Here is a 19,287-nt window from a genome sequence, read left to right as displayed (position 1 = left end):
GTACCGGCAGCTCTGTCACGGTATGCCGAGTGCTAAATTGCTATGGACTTCCGCGTGCAGTCTCCGAAGGGTTCGTTCAACAATTAAATATTCACGCTTCATTCCATTGCGATAAGTTATTTATCGATGCAGTTCATCGGTTTTCTGCTACGATGCTCTTAAGACATTTCACAGGGTGCAATGGCGTTGCATTTGCTCCCCAAAGTGTCACTGATCCTTATGTCAACTTTGTTTTCGTCAGTTCAACTAAGAAGAAATAATCGTTCGGCTCAGAATGACGACAGAGATCTTGGCACTTTTGCAAATAATTTAGCAAAAATTAGCGAATTTGCAGAACTGGCGAAGCAAGTTTTTCCTCCTTCCTAAATCAGTGTTCGTTTGTGTTTGTTATCACGTTGCGCGTACTCGAATCGCAATTTTGAAAATTCTTGAGGACAAAGATGAGCGTGCGAGACCGACTGATACTTTTTGAAAATGTTTTTTTCGTTAAAATAAATTTTCATTGTCAAGTGTTTCTTATCTATAATCTCAGTATGCACATGGGGAGCTTCACGTGAGCTTCACTATCGATATTTGTTTTTCACTTCTCGCTATTATTCGTATTTCTCGAAATAATATATATTTGTTAAAAAATCGACTTTGAGCAAGCACAATTTTTATTCGTCAATGCAATTTTTTCGGAGGTTCATTGAAACTAGAAAACTGGACAGTCGAGAGGGTTGAACTGCAGCTTGGTCGAGTGTCGCCTCGATTTGGAGGAAAGCCATAAAATATTTGGTGTTTTCAGCTTGGCCCTTTTCGGATTCGCCTCATTTCCATCAACAGAGTATTTTTCGCTGAAAAAATAAGTCAGTACAATCCACAGCTTAGCACTTGACATGCAAGTAGTAAAAACCGAGCGAACATTCCCGTGGGAAATAGCATTAGAAGCGGGGCGGGCAGGACCACAGAAAAAAACATGGAAAATTCGTAGCCCTCGTGAGAGGTCGAGGTTCGGGATGAAACTTTAACGTGAAACAGCTTATACATGAGCACTAAAGTGGACGAATAGAATTATGGTAACAACGTACGTACGTTGTACACAGTCGGAGATTATTTGCTTGCTCGTTACAACCGTGGCAAGCGCGCCCGGCAAGTATTATTCATAGCGAGCTTTTCAACGTGTCCCCGCGGAGGATATGTGCAATGTGTTTGCTCCGCGCGTCTGTATTTTCCTGGCGTATCGAGTGCGATCACCTCACAAAGCTTGCTAATTGAGACAGTTTAATGATTTTTTAAACAATTTTTCCGGTCGTTTAATAAACGAAGCTGTGCGTGAAAGCACCGAGGAACGAGTGTTACGTCAGGCGTCGGACTTTCGTCCTGACGCGAGATTAATTCGGTAGATATTGAAGAAAGCGATATCGCGAATTTATTTCCCACCGGTACTAGAGAGTGCTCGACACTTTGAGCGGACGTGGAGGATAAAAGACCTCGATGCGCGATGCCCTTTCGCCCTCTTCTCCAGGAGTTTTTCAAATATTCAACTTCTTGCGAGACCAACGGCCAAAAACATTTCTCTGTTCTCATCTCATCAATTATTCCGGAAGAGCGAATGAAATATCGCACCGGGGCGCGTCCTCCTCGCGCTTCCCGTCGAGCATATTTTCCCCCGGAAGCAGTTCGAGCTCCGACGCTTGAACCGGGGTTTCACGGGATTTTCGGGACTCCGATCGACGACGAAGAAAAAATTCCCAACCAAAGAGCTTAAATTGAGAGGGGAAAATTGAGTTTTGCGGGTATTTAGCTTCTCTAACGCGCGTTTCGAGCAACGGTGCGATCCGAAAGAGCTTTGCCAGTGAAAACGCTCACGCGAGCAATGCACACCGATGAGCCCCACAGCTGAGCAGGGCACATCCCCGCGAAATCGATCGCCCTCCTCGTCGACGGAGGCGCGCACGCCCGCGTCGTCACGCGCCGTTTTATACGTTGCTGTATATATGTGCATCCTCGTCTATACATAAATACAGAAATGCCGTATCTGTGTAGACTCGTACACGGACACAACGATGTGCACGTACGAATGGTGGTGGCAGCCTCGCGACGCCGTAAACGCGCGGCCACGAAGCGCGACGCGATCTGCCGGGGGTTTTGTCTCGATCAGCCGTAAACAAAACACGCGGTCGACAGTCTCGACGGGTCGAGCCGTTTTTTCAAGTTGGAAAACGTGACGAATCTTCGTTAAGGGAGAATACGACACGAAGCTCTCGCTCGTGTTCTTGCGAGGGGCCTCGAAGTGTGTGAAATTGTCGATTCAATATTTTTTAAATACGAGCTCTACCAAACACAAATAAATAACAGACACACGCGCACACTGAGACGCGCGGGTGGAATTAACGACGAAAAGGATACGCGAATCGGCAGGCGTCCGTTGCTTTTATTCGCGCTCATTTATCCTCGATGCTTTTGTAATTAATCGAGTTTCAAGCGAAAGGCGTGAATGTACGTCGGTAAGGGTCAACGTGGTTCGCCAGGCACTTATTTCGCGGAGCCCGGCGCTGGAGAGTTCTGTCTTGCCTGTCAACACACATCGATGCTGCAGGTGAGATTTTCCATACTCTCGTTTCCACTGAAGCATCTTCTTGGTATTTTTTTTCGGCATTATTCGCCTCGATACTCAATCTCGATTACCAAAAGCGGTTTCGATACCCAACGACGCGGTAGGGATGGTGCCTGAAAACGTGATTCTGATCGAACACACGGGGTGGTTCCTAATGCGCGCGCCGATACTCCACCGACACGCGCGCATGCTCGCCGCGCCATCCTCGTCCTTGTCAGAAAGCACCCCCGGCGTGGAGCGACTCGGACCGGAAAAGCGGGTAGATTTGAACATCCAGGAACAACGTTTTCTGGAGTTTATGCTCGCGGATTTTCAGGTGAAAGAGTCGAAGCCACTGCAATGAAGAGAACCCGTTTTGGTCTACCCTTGAAAAAATAAAACGAAGGCGTGACGCGGCCTTTTCAGGCTGAAATGGTGCTCATTATTATTTGACTTTAGCTTCATTCGGTAGTGAAAGAAACAGAACAGTTCTGCCACCCCTTACTAGATGAAGAGCCCGTATATCTGTTTGTTTATTTTCACGTCGTTAAGTTGCTTAAACACGAAAAAACTTCATAACTAGTTATAAATACGATTTTAAAATTCGTAACTGCATCTAAGTTTACGGAGGCAACTTATTTCGCCGGGGAATTCAGAGAAATGTTCACTTTGTAACTCCGTCTGTGGGTAAACATTTTTTCGCCAGCCTCAAAGAAGTCTCCTCCTCAGACTGCGCTCTTCCGCCGGCATCCCGATCTTTATGAGAAAAAGTACATTTTTCAGGTGTTCTACAAGCGGTTGAAACTTTCATTTAGGAAACTCGCTCTTCACATTTTGATGTTTATACTAAAATGGTGCACGTAATATGCTGTTTGAATATATTCGATTGCAAAGTCATGTCTGCTCAGAAAACTTGGCATGTGAACACGAAAAGAGATAGAACTCAATATTTATTAGTGTTCAGGGCTCGCGCATGTTACAATTTCAGAGTGCGAAGACGCCTCCCAGTTCGCCTACGATATATGAACTGGGCTTAAACTTGAATTAAACTCAATTTGAAATGCTTGATAATAACGCGTACGTGGAGATGCGAAGCAGACAGAGTTCCATGCTTCAACAGTCATGCTGCATGGCCTGCTCGGTGCACATTTGTTCAGTTGAGTTACGGACGATAACTCACTCCTACGAGTGCTGAACATGTTGGCGTTAGTTGTGAAGCTTTCGCTTGATCGATGCTTTTAGCGAATTCAGTTTCACTGTTTATTTGAAAGTCGTGTCCTCGTGATCGAGACATAATCGTAGATGAGGAAACGGCAAAAATCGTGTGGTAAGTGAGTGCCAAAAATACGTCAATTTTGAGTGCGAGGCTGCCGAGTGGCCGAAACACCAAACGAGGCTTGTCCGATGTCAAATACTCGGCAGGAGTACAATTTGGATTCAGGCGAAGGCATAAAAATCCGGAACGTGTGATGGTAGAACCGAAACTCGGAAATAAAAGTTATTGGAACAGTGAAATGTGGCATTATGGGGTGCCAATGCCACAAACATATGATCGTCACAAGGTTGAACATATGATTAAACGAATAAAATAGTTTTAGATCATACTGCAGATTCATCCTCTCCGGAAACGTTGCAGTTAAATGAAGAAAACTCTTCCAATAACATCGATTGCTATTGCATCAACAATTTTATTTCTCAGTGTGTAATGAGACAGTTTTCCTGACTGCTCAGACATTCGGACAATAAATATTTGTGGCTTTACGATTTTTTTGCAGAGACTGAAGTCGAGTATACCGAAACACTCTCACTTTTTAATTTCAAAAAAAAATTGGAAATTTCCTCTTAATAGGATACTCAGAAGAAGAATTTTAATTTTCCAAACACTTTCATCGAATTGACAGTCCTGCAACTTTTTCTGTACCTAGAGCCCCATGCTAATTTTTTGGTTTTCACAGAACTGAAGACTCTAATTGAATTCAATGAAGAATCAAAGAATTGATCATTTGTTCTTCGTCGATCGATATTTATCGATTATTGAATTTTTGCGTGCGAGAATAAAAACGACGGTTGAGTTAATTTTTCAGCAAATTTCTAGCCAGTTGTGACCGTTCCGAGATTTCAATAATTCGGCAACATCGCAGCTCGTGACATACGATCGCCCATCCTCAGGGCATGATCGCAAATTCTTTGCGTCATCCGCAAACGGATTATTCGAGTCGCGTTGACTCCAATTTTTTAGTGAGCTCGTTACCGCGAGCGATTCAACGTTTTTTAGTTGGTTTCGTCACTGAGAGGTTGATCAAATATCGGCCATTAGGCGTGTCAATATCATCGTCCCGGGAGAGCTGACCTCACCGGCCGTTGACCCAGCAGTCACGTTACATACAATGAGATTCGGTATCGTTCGGTGTCGAATTAGAATACAGCACCATCTCCTCATACATGATCTCGTTATCTCGTTGCGGTGTCTTGTAGTTGGAGTTGTGGCTCGCACCTCGTGAGACAGCGGGACTATCGTGTTGTCTATTCCGAAGCACCATGTGGTGTACGATGTTAGGGACGCTCCTTAGTTGTCTTGCGGTTACGGAGGTTAAATGTCCTTGACTGTCGCGGTGACCCTTGACGATGTGGTTTCTCCCCATTCGAGGCTCATTGCATTCGAAAAAATATACTTTCACGTAAACTTTAAATTTTTCACAATTATTTATAAATTTGTAAAAGGAAATTCGATCCACTTCGAGCTCACGTTGGGCTCAATTTCGTTGAGCGTAGAGTTCATCGGGTTTCATCGAAAAAATCAATTATTTTCGTCTCGAATATTTTCATATTTGAGATGAATAAAAAATTTATTTTCCCATAAACTCAGTCAACTGGCTGTTGGTACAAAAAAATAAAAAAATCAGATCAATGATGCTAGTAGATGGAAATCAATTTTGCTTTGTCCCAAGCATCTGAATCGTTAGTTTGATGGGGCGTGAGAGCAGAGACGCGGTATTTAGTATCAAACTTTTGATAATAATCCGTAAATACACATATTCAGTAATTTGGCGATGTGTAACTTCGACTTGCACATTGGCGAGTTTAACTACCAGAATGTCGAATTAGATTTTCGAAAGTGCTGCTGGTATACTTACAAACGAGACATGTTTTCACTTGCGTCGACATTGATTACCACAATAGCGTTACAATGTAAATAACAAGTTTTGAATACGAAGCTAAATGCTGTAATCGTGGAGTGTAAAAAGCAATTTATTAAATGTTAAACGTTGGGAGTATTCGATGGATGAATTACGTATGTGATCCGACTTAATTCGAACACATTGAATAACTCGCTTCGATTGAATAATCTGTGGTGGCGCGGTGCACTCCATGATGTCGTCAAATGACAAATTAATTAGAGTGACGATTCGGATAATCGTTATTATACCGTTGGAAACTTGAGCTCATGTGATGAAAAACGCTACTCGCATATGCATATGGGCGCGTTGAAATTATGATTGGTCGATAGTTAATTCCGTCCTTTGTCCGTTTCTCATTCAACGACGAGTCAACCTACAGATGTGATAGGGATAGATAGCGGTACGAAGCAGACCGAGAAACGGTGTAGTTCGATAGACGCTTCGTTGACCGCCACCACCACCACCACCACCACCATCCCGGAGGGTAGTTCATTAACGACGCTCTGCTGGCTGGATTCGATGCGGAGAACACATGAGAGGATAAAGCCGTGAATGGCTTTGAAGTGGCGAACCCCTCCGGCCCATACCCATACGGAATTGAACAATAGGAATTACCGAAACCCTGCCTCCGGTGGAATATTGTTGGCGTATCCCAGAAGTGTTTACCTAACTGCGTATTGAGCCATACGAGAATACACGTAAAGAGTCGCTGGCAACGATGCGAGTTAAAACTATATCGAAATCCCAATGAAATAATAACCTTCCAGAGTTATTTATGTGACATGAGAATTCAGTGGTAGAGGAGACTGGGCTTTTGGGCCAACTTTTTAGACTCGCAAGACAACAGTCGAGTGGCATCTACCGTGAAGTTTTTGTTTCAGACGTCGTTCTGTTTTCGCAAATCACATTTCCAGCAGTTTTTATAGAAAATCATGACTCGGTTGAATCGGTTCTTGAAAACCTGTTTTTGAGTCAACTCATCCAAAGTAGTACATGCACGAAACGAATTTCTTGAGGTTTTGAAATTTATACAGAGTTTAAAGTCGACTGATATGCATATCAAATTTTGAGGGGCTCGTCTTATTGGTTATTGAGATAAATGTGTTTTTCCACAGGGGAAAAATTCGAGACGATTGTCTTACTAGTAATAAAGACTTCTGTAAAGACTCTCTGGAAGCGACTCGTCATACATGAATGTACTTGCCTCAGAGTCGCTACCGCGAACGGAATTGTTAAAACGAGGACTCGTAACCTCACATTTGCTTATTTCGGCATTTTGTTTATTCTTGGTTTGGCCCATTCCTGTCACAGCCTTCTGTCTTTTTATTGACACTTTTTTCTTGATCCACTTCCCTTTACGCTCTCTAAAGCGATTTTTTACATAAAAAACTATAATATTTTAGCCAGGGACGAATGAAATTTCGAGTTCAGCGAGTGATGGATCCTCGTTCAATTAATTACTTGTAATTTCATTCGTCAAAAGATAAGTTGAAAAAATGTATTTACAAATTTGAATGAATAACTCTGACATTAATTTAGAGTGATGATATCTTTAATCAGGAAGTAAAAATCGACCCAATTTAGACACTCATAAAATACGATCCGACTTGTATATGCATGAGTCAGCAAGCCCTGAGAGCAGTTCTGCACATCTGCAGTTTATAAACAAAATTTAACGTAGCAGACAGTTCGTTACATTCCAAAAAATGGCGAAGTAGGAACGATGGAAAAGACCGACTAGGGAATTCCTTGGGGTACTTGAATTTGGAAATTTTTTTTATTGCTTCCGAAGAAAGTTTCGATTCCTCGTGTCGAGGTATACGAGAGTTCAAAACATAGATGTTTCCCAGTCCGATATTGAATCAGTGAGCTTACTTCAGGCAAAATTGGAATGAAAAGTGCTGCGTCTTTTACGATAACACGTTGTTTTGGTACGGTGAAATGATTGTAACTGCTTAAGACAACGAAAAAGGGAAGAAAATCGATAAGTACGTGCAGCAAAGGAACTCGAATATAATGCGATAGAGTTTCGAAACGTTTTACGACTACGAATAAAATTAATATCCCGAAAGCGCAATGGCTAATACCTCCATAGGCTACGAGTTCGATAGCTTTTCCAGTTAGTTTGTACAGGGACACTTTTGCTTGTACTATAATATACGAAATGGAACACGTAGTGAGGGCTGCACAGAGGAAGAGGAGGGGGGGGCGAAACTAGCGAGAGAAGTCGATACGAAGCTTACAGCGGTGTATTCTCCTTCATCCCCATTTGCTTCTTAGCTATCTTTCGTACAGGAGCAAGTACGAGGGGGCACTTGGCTCTTCGCCTACGAGGAAATTCGTAATTTGCAGTGAATCCACTTTGCAGCCTACGTAAGAGCATTCCGCAGACTCATCAGAGAGAGAGAGAGAGAGAGAGAGAGAGAGAGAGAGAGAGAGAGAGGGGAAAGCGGAAAGAAAGGGCGGGGGAGGGGGGGGGGGTCGTTTAGATTTTCTCTTTCTCGTCGCCGGGGAAAACAATAACACGGACGATTACCTCGGGGGAGGTGGAAAGAGCTCGGGAAGCCTATCATTTCATTCGGCATGGCGAATGATCGTGTGAATCCCGACGGACAACAAGCCCTTTACGGATGGGCGACATAGCTGGGCAAAATGAAATGTATTATTGAAATTTTCGTCTGTTATCTCATATCTCGAGCGTTTTGTTTCTCTTTCTCTCCACACTCGTGGAGCTAAAACAATTATTTACATGTATGTGCAACGTAATACGATTTTCGTGCGAGTCCCGTGATTGTATGCGCAAATATAGAGCCCAAAATCTACATCGATATACGCGCACGCTGTTTTCATTCAGTCGCGTTACGCAGAGGTAAACAAGAAAAGAGAAAATAACACGTAATTACGTTTACGTTTCATTAGCGAGTAGCCTCCAGTGTGCGCTCCGGCTGCTCGAGCCTCGAACGCCCCACGGACTTTTAATTGGCTCCGCTGCACTTTTTTCTTCTTCGTGCCTCCCGCTGTGTCTATGTCTGTGTTCTCTGTATCGTTCTACTTGCTGATTAGCCATGAAATAATGTACTCGTGGAACGTAGAGTTGCGAGCTGGGGCTTTTTTGACGGCGCTGCTACTTTTTTTCACGTTTTTAATGTGTGTGCGAACCGCACGACTTTTTTGTTCATTCTCATGTGTGTCGTTACCGTTAGTCAATACTTCGAAAATCAATTATCTCTCCACACTTTTCATAAATTCGAGCCACGGATCGGGGCAACTCGTGATAAAAAACACCTGCTAAACTCGAAGATCCGAATCTAGAAGAGAAAATAATCAATTGGAAACCATTAAAAGGATTGAGAAAAAACGAATTTTCCTTTCCCAAAATCCGCGGCGAATTCGAAAAATACCTCCTAATTAGCAATTTACAAATTTGTGTAGGCTCCTCGATCTTTTCTTTACATTTCCTGCACTCAAACTCTGCAGACTTGAGCTCAAGATAAGACGTCGTTGTCCCAGAGGAAGCTGAGCGAAAAGGGAGTGGAAAAGTGCACAGATTTTTTCATTCCTCCAGCTCACTCTGCCCAAGGATCGTTTATTCTTTCGGAAACGAGCTCAGCGGCAAGCTTCCGGTGTGTATGCCAGTAAGCCAAACAGGGCCGTGTATATATCCGTGTATGGAAGGTGTACAGGGCTACGATAATTGGGAGGGGGTTATGGCACAAGAGAGCTTCACGGCCAGGTTTCTCCTGGTCGGTAAACACGAATTTCGTTTCGCCAAAAGCTGCCAAGTACCTAATTATCATAGTCGGAGGCATTCCTTGCTGGCCAGCAGCAAGAGCCTAGACAGCAGCTCCTCGACTGTTACACAGCAGCTTAAAATGTGTGCGTGTGCGCGCGCACATTCAGACACACTATAAAAGCAAGCACAGCGTATAAGCATGAACGAGAGAGGCTCGTTTGTTTCTGAGGCGTATCAGAGCTGTGGAAAAGCAAAAGCCCTTGCATCGTCTTTTCATACGCTTCGACCGGGCGCATGATGGAAGCTGCTAAACATACACACACACACACACACACGCGCACGGATACACGGGTCCGAGTTCTTCTGGACACTTTTCTTTAGCGTCGCCCACTTTTCTTTCAATGTTCGTACTCTTACGTCGAGTGTGCCTACTGTTTACGTACTCATTACATTTCATGCGTGACAAGCCTCCCACTAAAGTATGCTCGCGCATTAATGCTGCAGCGAGCACGCGCACGAAGATCCATTCATTTTTTCCGACGTCAAGTATGCCAGGACAAATTATATTTTCTTTGATATTCCGGCACAAATCTGACCTCCCAATTCTTGGTGCGCGGTCGACTCGTGTCGCGACTGGCACAACGGAAGGCTCGCGTATTTTCAAAGGATTTTTACCGTTTTATCTCATTTTTTGAAGATTCTTCGTACGACTTTGCTGTAATCTTCCCAACGGGATTCACTTTACAGTTGAAAAATTATATTTAAAAAAATGAACTCTCGTGCTGTTAGAGAAGAAACGGGGAAGCTTCCATCCTCTCTGGGGAAAATAGGGAGATGCAGTCTTGAGATAAAACCCATGATTCCTTTTGCCAAGCACATCATGCCACAGATATAACTCGACTATACACACGTATATACGTGCACGTACCTAATGACGACGTTGGCGGCACCTCAACGATTTGCGGCCACATAATTGCATGCCCAAGGGCTCAAGGACGACGAGAGACTACCCCACGGCTTGTTTAATTATTCCGGCAGTTACGTAAAGTAAATGTACGCGCAACCTACGGGAAAATTGGAGACCCGCTAATTATCGCTCGGAGACGACACCACGCGACTCCCCCCGTGCAGTCACTTCAGTCTGAATTCATGCATATAGAGCAACAGCCTGCATACGGGCTGTTTCATAATGTCCATGGTCATCCTTGTTACCTCGAAGCTTCGACTCGATTCGAGGTTTTGAAATCTTCGCTTTTTTTTTTCACATTTTATGCACATCTGATTTTTTCTTCGATTATTGAGGAGCCTGTTCCGAGTAGACGAGCAAAAAAGACGATTTTCACGAATTTTTTTGACTGGTATAAACGATAAATAGGCTTTCTTTCTCTTTCACCTGTGCTTGACTCAACGATGGGATTTAACAAATTCGATTTAACAGTTTCATCGTTTGTTTTGCGTCTACATTTTTGTAGAATAGTATTTTTGGATTCACGCCTTTTTCAAACACGCTAGCACGTACTACGCCCGAAGCAGATTCAACTGTCGTTTCGCTTTATTCCTGAACGCTTTGTCCATTTGCACCGCTCAGTAACCCATTTCATTGGCATTCAAAATTTATAAGTAATCAGGCGAACGTCACCATGAAAAAATACATCGGACTCCAAACGATCAGGTTTGATTGAATCTAAGAATTGATCTGAAAGTTAAAAACTACGATTCGTAACATTCGCACTGAATAACGACACTTTTTTCACTCCAATTGCCACCGATTTATCTTCTTCAGGACTGTTTTATTTCATCTTTCGAAGATCGACTTGAGTGTGATTGAAAGAGTTGATTGACAGACGGCTTTTATTTAGTACGGTAATGATATAACTTCGAATTGATACTTTCTCGTGAAAACACACTAGCGAGCGAGGTGGATACGAAGGGAAAAAGGAGGAGTAATAAATGGAGATCGAAAGACAAAGTGGGCGAGGGGGGAAAAGGGAGTGCAAAGAGCCCGTGCGATAATTAGGTCATCTCCATAAAATTTCTTTTCCCCGTCGCGCCTCATTAACCCTCCATATCCTTTCGAGAGCTCTCTTGCTCTGCTCCCACATTTCGTTTTTTCCCTTTTATTCTCACAACGAATAAAAATAGGGGCAAAAGGAGATTACGAGGAGAAGTATGGGGACAGCTTATGGATGCGAATTATCTCGTCTCTTGTGCTTCACGTCGGCGCGCGATAATTTGCGTGAATTTTGAAAAACTTTATTAAAAATGGATTTTACGTGCAGCTCTGTTGTATTCTCGTGCTTTTTTGTCGGACTTTGTCACACTACGGAGATTACGCGATCGAGGAATTTTCGTTAAGGTAGTTCAACACAGCGAAACCTGTTGAAATTCGGAATAAAATATACGTTTCGCAGGAAAATCTAACGAATCGATTAAAAAACATAAAAAAAAGTAGTTTTGCGGTATAGTTTCCGAGATATTTCGAGTCAAAGTTCTGTGGTTCCTTTACCTAAACACGTGGTAATCGTCGAACAAAAGATGTGTATCGAAATAACTCGAGAACGGTTCTTACGATTTTGATTTTAAAAAACACAGTGTTAGAGTATCTCCTGAAGAAAAAAATGAAAAAAAAAACATGATCTACCGTCTTGTTTTTGAGAAAAAAATGATTGTAATAAAGATCGTATGAGAATTTGATTGGGAGAATTTCAAGGTACGCGACGTGGCAACGCTGTTGCGTGAGACAAAAGCCATGATTATCACTGTACTTTGGAACGCTGCGCTCGCCTCGGACAGCTGCCTGTGTACAGTGTTGCCACGATTCCCGCGCTTCTGAGCGTACATTTGTGTGCTCGTATATGTGCATTCAGCATGAAGATGTAATCGAGAAAATATAAAAATTCGAAAATCACGAGCGATTATGAAATTTCAGTAAAATATTCGCAACCATATATTTTTTTTACTGATCATTAACGATAATTTGAATGATTTTTGTAACATTTCACAACGAATAATGTTCACACAGGAGGGGGCTGCACCCTATTTTTTATACGGCACTTAGCTAGCGGACTACCTTAAAGGGTCCAAAACTATGGATACACACACGACACTTCTGCACACTGTTTCATTAATAACCGCCGCCACTCTAATTCCAGTTGACTAAAAAGCTCGCTATGACTCGCAGCTCGTCGATCGAGCGTCTTTTATCCTGCGTGAATCTTTTCAGGCAGATAATGCTGGATTTTGCAATAATGCAGGATACGATAGTGGAGAACATATCGAATGAATGGCGCGCGATAAAAGTTGATGCATTTTTGCGGTTAGTCGATAAAAAGTCGATGGCTTCGCGGGGCCGCGGTAGTAAGGATAAAAGAAATGAAGATTTATAGAAAGCGATGAATAAAAAGGGGGCGCGTTGCTGAAAGGAGAATTAGAGGCGGGTATACGTACTAAGGGAATTTCCAATTCCCAACGATTTCAGAAATCCATTGAGAGGGTCTAGCACCTTTGGAGAAAACACGTATCTCAGTTGGTATTGGGGTTAACGTAATGAATAGTATTCATTTTATACTCGATGCTTGTGAGGAACGAACGAGCGAGAACGACGCGACGTCGTTGAAGTAGAAAAGCTCGAGCTTCCGGTTTATCGAGGTAAATTGAAGGATCGTTGCCACCTTAAAAAATATCGTAACTCGATATCCGTTATTGGCAGACACAGTGGCATGTTTTTTAGTATAATATAAGAGACATTGTGAGAGTTTTGCCGGAGTATAGAGACCGATAATGACTAACTGAGCTGCCAGACGAAATATGGGATCGTTCGTGTTGTGGCATTCGAGGGAGTCCTCACAGTGGCTGGTAAACTTGGCGAGGATGTTAGCAAGAGACATTGAATGGTGCGTCTATGTGTGCAGTAAAATGGGAAAAGGACTAGAGAGAAAATTGAAAGGCGGATTTTAGCCGTTTTCTTCGTTTGCTTCTTCCATTCCTTTTACCAATACATCAACGAGGTGCTTCGTTCGAGCATTCGTACTCACTGCGCGTATTCGTTCTTTTTTCTTTCACTCTTCTTCACAGCCCTCGCAATTCTCGCTCTGTCTTATTCCCTTTAGCGTTCTCCGATATTCAACATCTCAAACAAACTCGTTCCTCCTTCTTTTTTTTTTACCTTCTTTATTTCGACCCTGCCTCAACCACCACAGAGTTTCGAAGCTTTTTGGAATTGCGAACGTACCGCTCGAATATACATCGCTATATACACGTATCTGTATAAATACTTTGATGCTCTCGCGGATATTCGACCGATAGAATTCGTAAAACAGATGTCTGAGATACCTAACCGTGAAAGCTTTTGGTTTTAGTCCATCCCCGTGAAATTTCGAATCAGGGAACTCTGGAATCCGGGGAAAGAAACAACGAAGATTCACCGTGAATGTATCTATAAATGTGAAAAAAAAACTATCGAATTCTCCCCAGTTTTCACAACTGCAGCGATATTTCCAGACAGCAATTCAGACACCAAAAATACACAATAGATTTTTATTTTTTTCTTTGGCCCAAATAATATTTAGAAAATAATAGGCCAATAGTGATCGCGCGCCGTTGTGGTATTTATTAGCTGCAATAAAAATTAAGTCGCATAAAAATGTATTGAACAAAAATTAATTTTTTCATCTGCCTGAATTTAAATTTGTGGTTATTAAAATTATGTACATCATTTTAAATCAGACGAGGAGTCGAGAAAAAATTTGTTAAATTAAATTTGCATGAATTAATATTTGGGGTAAAAAATTGAAATATTAAATTTTAGTTCCCGAATTAAAATTCGGAAGAATAAAAATAATGTGCCAAATTTTAATAAACTTAAATTTTTATTCAAGAATTTGGATTTAGGTTGCCGGTTTTCCCATTTTAGAATTAAAATTTGTTTAATTCAGTGAATTAAAATGTGAGTTGCAACTCAATGTCGTTTCCATATTCATGGTTCCAGAGTTCTATTTTTATTTAACCAATTTTTATTTCAAGTCAATAAAAATATTTGAATCGTTATTGCGTGTGATGTCGTACGACAGTATTATTTTCTTGAATTTTGATGGGCTCATGTAATTTTGGTCTTTCAAAGCATATGACTATCAATTTGAAGGTTATTTAAATTTAGCTACAACACAATAGAAATGAATGAAAACTAAGTTATAACATAAAATAAATTCTACGTTTTCTATACCCTTCCCTGTCTGTTTTCATTTAATTTTATGTTATAACATAAAATTAATTCGATATTTTTACTCTTGAAAAAATTGAAACGATTCCGACAACTCGTGGTTTCAGCAAAAATCAAATTTTCTGTTTTTTTTTTTTCGGCGTATTAACATTCAACTAAAAAATACCACAACGGCGCGCCATATAATGACGCTTGAGAAAAATAATGCCGATTGATAATCCCGAATGGTTGGTTCCTCCACATCCGTTTCGTTATATGAATACCGTTAGTGACTTTCACGAGGAGGCTACAGGAGCAGCACGATTTAGGAAGAGGAGCGAAGGATCCTGCATACCGGAAGGGCGGGATCGAGTGTACCATGTGTACGCAAATTGATAATGCGTTAAGCTCTGTATGTCTAGAGAGTTTGTGTGCGAGGCAGGGGGGAGTGGGCTTGGTTCTGAGGAAATACAGAGATGCAACCTGAGTGTGTCAGCAAACGCTCTCTCGTCAATCTCCCGAATCTATATGTGACATACAAGCTTCCACCTCGATAGCATGGGATGTGCTAGCATAATCAATCACGCTAGGCAGTCCTCCTCTGCTTCGAGATTCGGTTTATCACATAAACGGTGGATGCCATGGGCTCTTCATATTAAAACGATATTCGTATGGAATGAATTCCTCTCGCGGGAGTTTAATTGTGAAGGATCATTGGAAGTTATTGCGATTGGAGGAACTCGACGCCCCTGCGAAGTAGATTTCCAAGGCGAGTATAATTGCAGAAGTTTTAAAGATTTTCATGCTCCAAGGCGAGGCTTTGTTTCGTGTTGAAGCTCCCGTATATACCCGGGAGGGTGACACGTGGCGAACATACGGCGGTTTTGAGAAAACGGAGGGGTTCGGAGGGCTGTAACAGCGATGGTTTGCAGAAGTACCCCGCTACGAAGCTCTTTGGCTGGCCGTACAAGCGCCGTCTGCTTTCCCTACGCCCATCACGAACCATCACGAAATATACCTCGCTCCATCCCATTTCGCTGAGTTGGCACACAGTCGATGTGTCTGATTTCCTATGCACACAAAACATGCATATACATGCGGTTCTCAGTGTTTGCTAGCACATGTGTGTGCACAGTGGTTTACTCAGTCAGGCTCGTAGCCATGTATGGAATATTCTCGTCATCGTACGACAACACACATCCGTTCGGTCATGGACAATATTTAAAACGAGAGATACAGTCCCACTTTATTCCCCTTCAATAAACTCCTTAAAATACACAAACCACGCTGCTTTTCAAACCGCAATACTCGGCGCTTCTCCCCTCCGGAATCTTCATCGACGCCAGGAATTTTGGATCTCTACAAAAAAAAATAGCTTTGAGTCGTGACAGCGTCTCGGCGCCGAACATTGGAAAAACGCTTTTTCAAGTCGCGACAAATCTTTAAGCGTATCCATACACTCGGGATTAGGAGATTTGCTGTGCTGTCACTTTCGAAGTCACATTCCAAACTGTAATGCAACTTTTATCAAATTTTCTGTACAAAAATCGTCACTGGGACTACGCCAGATATTTTTATACCAGAAACAATCGGATACAAATGTCATCAGAAGCTCAGCTCGAGCCAGTTAGTCGTAGCCCCAGTTAGCGATTAATGTTTTCGAGATTTTTAAGGCGATGCGTTTCCGAAAGATTCTCGAGCAGAATTCTCCTATCCCCGAGCATCGCGCCTCTCTCCTGGCGAATACAACGCTAATGTTCATGTGTGTCAATACTCGTACGAAATCTACACGGAGAGCTTCCGGTATAGGAACTCTATTAGCATGTAAATGGGTACGAAAACGTCGACACATCGGAAAAGTATGCGTAACCTGGCTTCGCACGTTCTCGTATACGCGTTTACCAGTTATATACTTTAAAGTATATCAACTCGAATATTGCATTTGTTGGAGAATTGTATTTTATACGTATTATTTTCGCGTTTCTGTACCTTTCGTTCCTCCTCGTCGTCCTCCTCCATCTTTCCTTTTTCCCGTATCATTTTTCGCTCTTCCTTTTTTCTTGCTTCTTTATCCCGTCACACGAAGATATAATCTCGGGGATAAGCAATCTCTGGCACAGGAGAGTTACGAGCTTTCTTCGGAAGAGCTGTACGGTCCCTCGAGTCTGTTGTAATTTCGTCTTTCTCCATTTCAGTCATGATGAATATACATATATATATATATGCATAATGGGAGGAGAAGAGTTTCTTCAACATTTCTCTTTGCTTCCGCGAGGAAAACCGTCGCTAGGGAACGCGCAGAAAAAAGAATGAAAAGTGCACCGCGAGTAGGAATAGCTTTGTGCTTAATCCAACTACGTCATTTTGGAAAATCATTTCCCCTTTATAAGTCCGCTCCCAAGAATGGCATTACATCACTCCAAGAGCTTGGAACAACATCGCGTGTCGAATCACATCACAAACTGGCAGTAAGGACGTCGCAGAGATGCCACCGAATGGAGCTTTGCCTCGCAGAGTTCGTGACATTTTAAAACGATTGTTGGTTACACGTGCCATCAAGCGATCCGGACTTATCGGCTCTGCTGAGTTCTTCCAAGGAGCAGCTTAAAAAAATCCTCGAGATTGCACTACTCGTTGTTGGTTCAACTGAGTCCTCGGTTCCTTCATCTCCCCTCTCTTATACTCAGGTCCGTGAAATTTTACACGCCTCAGCTGTGTTCACTCTCACGTAGATAGGTATAAGCCACGCGGGGAGGGGCATACAGCCAGGAAGGAATAAACCTCATCGGTTCGGCTTACCTCTCGGTTTCCAGGGTGTTGCACCGAGCTGGAATCGTTCCAAGGAGAACCTTTTAGCTTTTTTGGTTCACAACTAAATGCGGACGTCGTATGTAACAACGTGTGTGTACATGCGCGCGGCCACATATGGCTTCACACATGCATCAGGACACAATGCGTACCTAGCAACTTGTTTCTTACAATTGGTAAGTAGCGTAATTGTGTGCTATTATCGTAAGTGGACCTCTGGCCAACTCTCTCCTGCGCGCGTTCTTCTCAACGTTTTCACCGTACTTACGAGCTCGTTTTGTAATAGCTAACAGCTACAGAAACCTCTTCCATCCATATATAACCCTATTCTCAGCCATTTACGCTGTGTAAGCTCGCGCTCTTCTCTTTTCTCGCTCTCTTTCTCCCCCGCGCGCGATCATACTTTCAGTTAAATTGTCGCTCGCGCCCCGAACTCTGCTACTTCTGTCTGGAACTGAACTCCTCGTTGATCGTTTTTTTTTACTTTTCTCGACGTTTTTTTTTCAGCCTTTCTCTCACGACAATTTCAACTTTCTGACTAGTCGTGTTGAGTGAACTTGTCCCGAGTGTAAGCTTCCTACTACGCTATTCGCCGCGACCGTAATTACTTAACGATGCAATTGTACATTCAATTCTCGCTATACGCGTATGACGTGTGCTATTTCAATAGAAACTTCCTGAAAATCGGGCCGAAATTATTCCTCATTGATTATCAACAGCGATGGGCTCGCGGACGACGCTCGAGCCCGGGGATCACCGAAGTTACGTCGCCCCGAGGAAGGCCGATTCTTCATTGACGTTTCTTTTTTGATGTTTCACTCAAATCTACTTATCAAACTGCGACTCGAATCGGCGGATTTTCTCATTAAAATTTGGAGTCTTCGTTACAATAGAATGCTCCGTTTTTACACCACTCATCAGAGTTTATTATTTCCAATTTGTGTCAGTTCATAGAAAGAAAGCAAAGTTTTGAGAACCGAGGCATATAAATTACTTTGCCACTGTTGAATATGGAGGAATAAAATATTAATCGCTAAGCAAGTACAAAGTATTATTTGGATAAGACTGAAGGAATATTTGGCAAAGTATCTATGAATGGCTCCAGAAATTAGTGGAAGTTCTCGTCGATTTTCACAGTCGTGTTTGAATTAAATAAACTGCATGGTTCAATCAAAATCAACGTGATTGAATATTTTTTTCATTTTTCATTCATACTTTGTGTCATTAATTAATGAATTGGGTTGATTGAATTTTTGGGGATGCTCCCCGTGTTAGTGAAAGCACTCACGTCGAAATAATTTCATGTGCAAGCCATTGTATATGAGCGTACTTGAATCGTACCACGAGGCCGGAAATTCAGTTCGGGCATAAAGTTGTCTCGCTACGATAAATATAATTCGTTTCACACAAAACTTATTTTTAACGTAACGATATTTTGCTGGGTTCAGTAAAAAAAAACTCTTTGTTCGAATCGGATCGAAAAATTTCACCCAAATTATTGCTACTTAATTATTAATAAATAATTACTCGATAACCCAAGCGCCTCATTCCAAAATTGTCACAGCGGAATGACTTTTCAAGCTGTAAATCTTTCAAACTGTAAAAATTGCTCATGATAATTCTTCAATAATAATTAATACACTCAAAAGGGAACGAGCCAAAAGTTCGTGCCTGAATAATATACCGAAAAGCAGAGTCCGAAATATCCTCATCCGAGCCCTCGATCTTTCGTGTGCTTCGCGTCGTCCCTGATTTTAGCAGCCTCCACAAAGTGTCGAGCGCCCATATTGTG

The 19,287-nt window shown here is 42.3% G+C and overlaps 1 protein-coding gene across 4 annotated transcripts in view; it reads left to right on the top strand.

Annotated features, from left to right (window-relative positions):
• Nucleotides 1–2,106: 2,106 nt before the first annotated feature.
• Nucleotides 2,107–19,287, top strand: part of LOC122406440 (beta-1,4-glucuronyltransferase 1) — a 69,832-nt gene continuing 52,651 nt past the window's right edge. For all 4 annotated transcript variants that reach the window (XM_043411890.1, XM_043411889.1, XM_043411887.1 and 1 more), the window contains exon 1: nt 2,107–2,581. In XM_043411890.1, coding sequence (XP_043267825.1) covers nt 2,480–2,581 — 102 coding nt within the window. In that variant the 5' untranslated portion in view covers nt 2,107–2,479. The remainder of the gene's footprint in view (nt 2,582–19,287) is intronic.

The sequence above is a fragment of the Venturia canescens genome, chromosome 2, assembly GCF_019457755.1.
Source record: "Venturia canescens isolate UGA chromosome 2, ASM1945775v1, whole genome shotgun sequence".
Lineage (NCBI taxonomy): Eukaryota > Metazoa > Arthropoda > Insecta > Hymenoptera > Ichneumonidae > Venturia > Venturia canescens.
This window is presented reverse-complemented; position numbering and strand designations above follow the sequence as displayed.